The following is an 8,002-nucleotide window of genomic DNA, read 5'->3' as shown; positions in this document are numbered from 1 at the left end:
CCTTCCCCCTACTTATGCTTCTCACTATAGCTGGGGTGACAGATGTGTGCCACCATGCCAGCTTAAAGAATCAAGCTACTTTTCTTGTGAATGTCCCAATATGTCTAGGCTTCACTGATTTTCTCTTGTTCTGTTTAATACATTTGACAAGAAAACTGACAAAGGAAATGTTATACCCTTTATGTTTGATAAAGTCTAGAGTCACATAACATCATCTTTTCCAAAGATTGGTAATAGTTTCATTTGGGTAAGGTGATATCCACCAATTTTTCCATTGCAAGTGTATCTTTTAGCCTTTAGGGAAAATGGGAGAAGGGGCTTAATTACTTTGTGTGTGGATATCATTCCCCACCCATCCTTACAAGAGGTTTATCATCCGTGATCATTGCCTGACTGAATTTAGGCCTACAAAATGATGGTTAATTACAGATAACGCTCTAACACAGAAGAAATCTAACAGATTTGTAGCACTGTAGAAGTGTTGTGGCTTCAGTTCTTATTTAATAAACTTCTATAACTTGTTTGCTTCTAGGTGAACCCTATCCACCCTTTTGACTCCTTCTCACCTGTGCATGTCCTGTTCCTGCTTTATACCTTCCTAACGAAACTCCCCCCCCCCCAACCCAGTCATTTGTTCCTGAAGGCCCTGTTTAGATAATAATGTTTTCTGGAAAGTTATTCCTCACGCAGATGGTAGGAACATGGTTCCTTCCTTCCTCTCTGTCCCTGTTCTCCATGTTATTTATTCCTTTACATTATAATTTTCAAACTACAGGCTGAATGATGAGGTTATCTTAACACATGCCATAAATCTCTGTTGGAAAGTGAAATATCCCTGCCTTCATATACCAGAAAGAAAAAGCTTAAGATAGTAAGAAAGCAGCTATTGTGTGTTTGTGTGTGTATGTGTGTGTATCATTATGAGTCATCGTTATTGGAGTTTCAGAGTTTTAAGGGAAAATAGCAAGAATGGGTATAGAGACTTCTTATGTTTGGTGAAGTTGACTTGTAAATTAATGACTGTTCTGAGTCTTTCTCTTGTTCTCTTTTTCCTTAGTACTGGATGAACGAATACACCTCATCCATTGGGATTGGAGTTTTTCATTCAGGAATCGAAGTGTATGGCAGAGGTATGTCTCCATACACACAGCTTAAATATATTCATTCTGAAGATTTTGTTTTTTTTAAGGAAATGCAAATCATAATTATAGGTCTTTTTATTTTTTGTAACTATTTCCATGTATTATTTTATAAAGGAACATAAACTCTCTCTGTGCTTGTTTGTTTATACTGTGTTTGGAAAAAATGACCAACATAGAATGAGTTTGAGAAGGTACTCAAATACAGAGTATACATTCATTTCATTATCTTTTATCCTAAATACTATGTCTTATACAACATTTTCATCTTTTGAGATTGTTATGCCATGATTCATTAGTTCTAATACAGTTTCTAAGAAACTTCCCACTTTGAAAAATGGCAATGGCATGACAAAAACAATCATTTTTGGTTGGAAAAGAGCTGATGCTAGAGAATGTGAAACTTGAAACACTAATTTCCTGAGGGAATTTCAGAAATTAGGTTTTTAGACCTGTGTGTAGATATACACATACTTAAAAATATCACTAAACACATCTTTGATTTCATCTAGCATTTTGCTCAAAAATGGTAGATTCTTCTTCTGTGTCACCTTTTAGTGTGGTGAATGTGAAAGGAGCAGCTGTGTTTTCATTAGCTTTTCCTTTGTCTGTTCCCCTCTCCGTGCAAAGTGATCTGCTCTTGATCAGGTTGCAAGCAGTAACAGTCTGCCTCTGCAGATCACATTGCCGAGTTCACTGAGGTTATACTAACACATCATTTGGAATAAAAAAAACTTACCCATAGCAGAAATGTCTTTTTTTTTTTCAATACTGGGGATTGAATTTAGGGCCTTGAGCTTGCTAGACATTCTAACACTTGAGGCATGCCTCCTCCCTTTTGTTTAATTTAAGGTAAAGTCCTGCTTTATGCGGGCTGTTCTAGGCTGTGATCCTCCTACTTGTACTTCCTGTATTGCTGGGAATAACAGGCACATGCCCCTGTGCCCAGGTATTGTGCATTTCCTGTGGCTGGGATAACAGATGGACACCCACCACCATGCCTATCTGTTAATTGAGATGGAGTCTTGCAAAATTCTTTTTTCTTGGGCTGTTCTTGAGCCCCAATGCCTTGATTATAGGCTTGAGACACTTCACTGAGCTCAGAAATGTCTTTATTGCTTGCATGACTGGGAAGTTGTTATAATTGCTAAGAATGTATTATTATTATAGTTGACTCAGGGCTAGCTCGTGTGTTTTGTTTTTTGTGTTTTTGTTTGGTTTGGTTTGGTTTTTTTGTGGTACTAGGGATTGAACCCAGGGCCTCATGTTTGCTGGCCAAGTACTCTATATATCACTTAAGTGGGTCAGTATAGTAATTATTGCTGTCTTAGGAGAGGGGTTGCTAGGGACAGAATCCAAGGCCTCATACATGGTAAGCTGGGCTCTCCTCCACAGCCACACACTGCTAATGTCTAATAGAACCAGAGCTTGAACGTACATGCTCTTAAATACCAGTCTTCCTGCCTATTCACTGATCCCTTTCTTAAAATGATTTAGGAATAATTAGAAGCATCATCCAATATACATATATATCCATCTAAACTTAGCAGAAAACGAATGACTTGTGCATTTTGTGTTTGTTTGTTTGTTTGTTGTGCTGGTATCAGGGTGCTCATGCTTTGCTCAGCCTTTTCACTCATAGTTGGCATTCTTTATCACTTGATCCATGCTTCTACTTCCAGCTTCTTGCTGGTTAATGAGAAATAAGTCTCAAGTATTTGTCAGCCTTGGCTGGCTTTGAACTGTGATACTCAGATCTCAGCTTCTAATGTCCAATCTGATTACAATATTTTTTAATAAGATTCTGTCAATAAAATATTTAAAGGGGCAGCAGAAATAGAGGTGACTCAAATGATAGAGTACTTACCTAGCAAATTCAAGGCCCTGAATTCAAACTATACCACCAAAAAGAGTTGAGGCTGAAGGTGTAGCTGTGGTTGAGACTCTTGAATTTAGACCCCACGAAATGGCGCTGTGGCTCAAGCGGTAGAGTGCTCACCTTGAGCTGAAGAGCGCAGGGACAGCACCAAGCCCAGAGTTCAAGCCCCACGACCGACAAAAACAAAACAAACAGACCCCAGAACTATTCCCCCCCCTCAAAAAAAATTAGGGTTGGTACAGTGATACATACCTGTAATCCCAGCACCCAGGAGGCAAGGCAAGAGGATTGTGAGTTCAAGCCCTACCTGAGCTACATAGCAAGGCCTGTCTCAAAAAAATGGGGGGGAACCCCCTATGGTTTCTGTTTCTAAATGGGATAGTAAACATTCTCATTTGCATCTTGAAAGTCTGAATCAAAAGTAACCTTATACCAGCCTTCTTCTTTTCTATGCTGTGTTCTAAGACCTTTTGAGGTTCCACTTGATAAAAATTGAGTTTAAAATTTTTTATTGTCAAGGTGTTACATAAGGTAGTGAGTGTATTTCTTGTCAAACTTGTTACTCTCTCCCTCATTTTTCTCCCACTTGCCCTCCCAACACCCCCCCTCTCCCCCACCAACAATCATTTTAATAAGTAAGCAGTACCTAGGAATTGTAGCCAGGCATGTTCATCTTTCCTGATGTGAAACCATTTTCCATTTTGTTCTAGATGCAAGTTTGTGTCTGAGCTAGAATATATGTACTGTACTGCATGCCGTACTCTGTTAGCTAAGGGATTTGCTACGCAGTGTTGGGATTGGCGTATGTTAATTTTGATAGCTTATTGCTCCAATGAGGAAAATTGAATTCAATGTTTCAGTTTAATCTTTTGCTTTTGTTTCAGACAGAGCTCCATCCACTATGTAGCCCAGGCTGGCCTCAAGCTCACAGTCCTTATGCCTCCAACTCCCAAGTGCCAGGATTACAGGCATGAACACAATGTTTAGTATGATGTTACACTCTTTTTTTTTTTTTTTGGTCAGTTATGGGACTTGAACTCTGGGCCTGGTGCTATCTGAGCTCTTCAGCTCAAGGCTAGCACTCTACCACTTGAGCCATAGCACCACTTCTGGCTTTTTCTGTTTATATGGTGGGCTTCATGCATGTGAGGCAAGCACTCTACCACTGAGCCACCTTCCCAGCCCCAGATGTTGTATTCATATTCCAACATAAATCAGGAGTTTTTAGTCCTAAGGATGTAGCTTAGTGGCTAAGTGCTTACCTTTCATGTCAAAAGCCCCACATTCCGGGCTGGGAAGGTGGCTCAGTGGTGGAGCGCTTGCCTTGCATGCATGAGGCCCTGGGTTCGATTCCTCAGTACCACATAAGCAGAAAAAGCTGGAAGTGGAGCTGTAGCTCAAGTGGTAGAGCGCTAGCCTTGAGCTGAGGGACAGCGCCCAGCCCCAGAGTTCAGGCCCCACAACTGGCAAAAAAAAAAAAAAAAAGCCCTACATTCCATCCCCAGCACTGCAAAGAGAAAAGTCTTCACCCCTGAACAGGAAAAGTGAATACCATTAGGCAATTTGGATTCTTCAGTAAAGTGCAAACCCCTGGGCTGCCGACCTAGATTGGCATAACAGCTGTGCAGAACCTCCCCTTTTGAGTTAGTTACTCGCTTCTTGTCAGCATACCCAGAGTACACATACCACTCATTACTGTGAAGTGTCTTTCATTATTAAGAGTTTCAGATCTTTTTTGACAACTGTTCTCTACTAATAAGAGCTAAGTGAGATGTTTGTGAAAGACTTTTATAAACTAAAAAATATTTATCATTATCTTCATCATTTATTAAAGCTGATTCAGCATATTCTGGTTAAATTTTATGTGATAAATACTAAAAATCATGAGTTTTCTCTTTTCAGAATTTGCTTATGGTGGCCATCCTTACTCTTTTTCTGGAATATTTGAAATTTCCCCAGGAAATGCTTCTGAACTAGGAGAAACATTTAAATTTAAGTAAGTAGGGAGGATAATTTTTATTACATTGTCTTAGGTGCCAAAGCTTGTTTGCAGGCATACAGAATTCATTCTGTAGGTCAAAATCTTTAAAAGTTAAAATGGTTCTTTTTTTAGTTGCCGACACTTTATTTGTAAATTAAATTTATTTGTATATAAAAAAGTAGATCAGTCAAATAAAGTGTCTTAAGTATATTGTTTTCATTCAGAACCTACATAGTTATTCTGTTTTTTCAAATACTCTCCTATTTGGGAGGAAAGGAAAGAAAGTTTGGTGTGACTTACCTTCTCGTTTCTCCCACTTAATTCAGAATACTTCACAAATTTGAAATGACTACACTTGTTTAGCCTGAAACTGTTAAGATAAAGGTATTACATGCAATAATATACCTAAAATATGTGGCTCTGAGTGTTCTCTGAAGCCCTAGGAGTTATAAACAGAAGTGGAAAAATGTAAATAGTAGTAATCAAATTTCCATTCCATAGTTAAGTGTTATATTTAAAGTGATATTTAGAATCTTAGTTTCAAGAAGCAATGTCTAGTTCTGTAATAGTAAACTTGCCAAATGAAAGCTAGCTAATGAAATGAAATTATAACACAGAAATTTGGCCTAGGGCTCACACCACATTCAAACATCTTAGTTTGAATTGAGCCATGTATACATTCCAGTGCAGTGACTTATCCTGAGTCTATTCCTCAGGCTTCCCTCTGTGCCCGGCTACTTGACAAACACGGTCTTTCTGTTATTTTCAGCTGTCTTGAATGTGTAAATTGTATCTGACTGAAACTATATGCTTTTTATTCAATAATGTCTTGCACTTTCTGGGTTGTAGTTTTAAGTGGTGTAGTTTTGTGGTGTTTGTTTGCTTCTTTTTTTTTTTTAATACTTTTAAATATTGTCAAGTTCCGTAGTTCATCTTATTATAGCACAGTAGGATATGACTTTAAAAGTTGTTTCTCAGTAACAATATGGCAAGCCCTTTGCTGGCAGAAATATTTTGAATATGGATCATGTTCTTTAAGTCTCATTTACCTTTAGTCGAATTGCATTAACTCTGATCTGTTACATCCATCATAATGTTCCTGGAAATAAGCATGTATTTAAATAAATCTGAAACTCACACAGCTTTGTTCTTTTTCTTTTTTCTTTTTTCTTTTTTTTTTTTTTAAGAGAAGCTGTTGTTTTAGGGAGCACTGATTTCCTAGAAGATGATATAGAAAAAATAGTAGAAGAACTGGGAAAAGAATATAAAGGCAATGCCTATCATTTAATGCATAAAAACTGCAATCACTTTTCTTCAGCTTTATCAGAGGTAAGTTCCATTTTATCCTAAAAGTTCTTCTGATAACTTTTTATGTTATATAAGTGCTGTCCCACTACATTCAATCTTGATTCTTTTTTTTCCTAATTAGCCATGTTGTGTAAGATACAGTATTATATTTCTTTCATTGTTACTTTTCCAGAGCTTATAGTTTTAGAGTTAGCATAGTATTAAGTAGTAATTTTGTTCATCATGTTAGTCACGTTCTGTGGTTATGACAAATACCTTGAGAAAGACATCTTAAATGGATTTCACCTCCCTGAAAATCTGTTCATAGTAGACTGCTGTTGATTTGGGACCACAGTATATCATAGCAGGAAATGTATGATAGCCAGAGCTGTGCATCTCGTGGTGCTGAAAAGCAGAGACACAGGAAGGGCCTAAGATTCTAATGTTCCCTTCAAGGGCCTGTCCCCCAAATCCTAACTTAGTTCCACTAGGCCCCACCTTTCAGTAGCACACCACAGGCTGGCCTTTACCAGGCCTTTTAACACAAAAAACAAACTTAAAACTTGCACTTTCAGAAAGTAAATGCCAAGCTAGGTGTGGTAGCTTATACCAGTGGTCCCAGCACTTGTGAAGCAGAAGCAGCAAGATTGCAAATTAGAGGCCAGCTGGGCCTCTTAAGTTCCAGGCCAGCCTGGGCCATCTAGTAAGACTGTCTCAAAAAGAAAACAAGCCTAAAAGGACTTGTGCTTCTTAGCTATTGAGATTTTCTTTTGCTGAATTTTAGTTGCCAACCTTAATTTTTTCCCTAATTTTTGTTAATAAGTAATTAATTTCTTCTGTCTTGAAATTTTATTCTGCCAACTTATTACACGCCTTACCAATTCTTTTTTTTTTTTTTTTTCCTTTTGGGTCCAGTCATGGGGCCTGAACTCTGGGCCTGGGCGTTATCCCTCAGCTCTTCAGCTCAAGGCTAGTGCTCTACCACTGGAGCCACAGCGCCACTTCCGGCTTTTTTCTTTTTGCTTATGTGGTGCTGAGGAATCGAACCCAGGGTCTCAGGCTTGCAAGGCAAGTGCTCTACCACTGAGCCACCTTCCCAGCCCGCCTTACCAATTCTTGAAACACAAACAGAAGACTAAAACTAGAGCAAGGCCTGGGATAATAGCTCAAGTGGCATAGTGCTTGCCCAGCAAATACAAAGCCCTGAGTTCAAACTTCACCACAAACATAAATAGATAAATAAAACTAGATTAGGATTTAAAGGACTCTAAAAAGAAGACGGAGAGAAGAAATGAATGATGATATAAATAAGGTATGGAGAATTAAATGGAGATGGCTTTGACTCTCAGCACATGATTGTGGTTGCAATATCAAGGTACAACGAACTGAAAGGTATGGATGAGTTGCTGCACAGTGACTTCCTTTGCAGAGAGGCTCAGCTAGATGGCCTTTTGCACTTCGCCTTTCAAATACCATGATAGCAGGTTATTACTGTGATAGTCAAGTATAGTTCATGAGCGAGCAGTGTCACATAGAAATTTGTGAAATACATCTGATCTCTGCTCCGCTACATCTGTTCCAGATCAGAAACTTCATTTTTATTTATTTTTTTTTATTTTTATTTTTTTTTGGGTCCGGTCATGGGGCCTGAACTCTGGGCCTGGGCGCTGTCCCTCAGCTCTTCAGCTCAAGGCGAGCGCTCTACCACTTGAGCCA

General features: G+C 38.6%; 1 protein-coding gene across 2 annotated transcripts in view; it reads left to right on the top strand.

The window, feature by feature from the left end:
• Window positions 1–1,062: 1,062 nt before the first annotated feature.
• Window positions 1,063–8,002, top strand: part of Desi2 (desumoylating isopeptidase 2) — a 12,015-nt gene continuing 5,075 nt past the window's right edge. Inside the window, exons 1-3 of one of the 2 annotated variants that reach the window (XM_013017352.1) lie at window positions 1,063–1,130; window positions 4,921–5,014; window positions 6,187–6,328. In XM_013017352.1, the coding sequence (XP_012872806.1) occupies window positions 1,064–1,130; window positions 4,921–5,014; window positions 6,187–6,328 (303 nt within the window). In that variant the 5' untranslated portion in view covers window position 1,063. The remainder of the gene's footprint in view (window positions 1,131–4,920; window positions 5,015–6,186; window positions 6,329–8,002) is intronic. The other variant, XM_013017353.1, reaches the window with a different exon arrangement.

The sequence above is a fragment of the Dipodomys ordii genome, unplaced genomic scaffold, assembly GCF_000151885.1.
Source record: "Dipodomys ordii isolate 6190 unplaced genomic scaffold, Dord_2.0 Scaffold35, whole genome shotgun sequence".
Classification (NCBI taxonomy): Eukaryota; Metazoa; Chordata; class Mammalia; order Rodentia; family Heteromyidae; genus Dipodomys; species Dipodomys ordii.
Note: the sequence above shows the minus strand (reverse complement) of the source record. Positions and strands in the feature narration are given on the sequence as shown.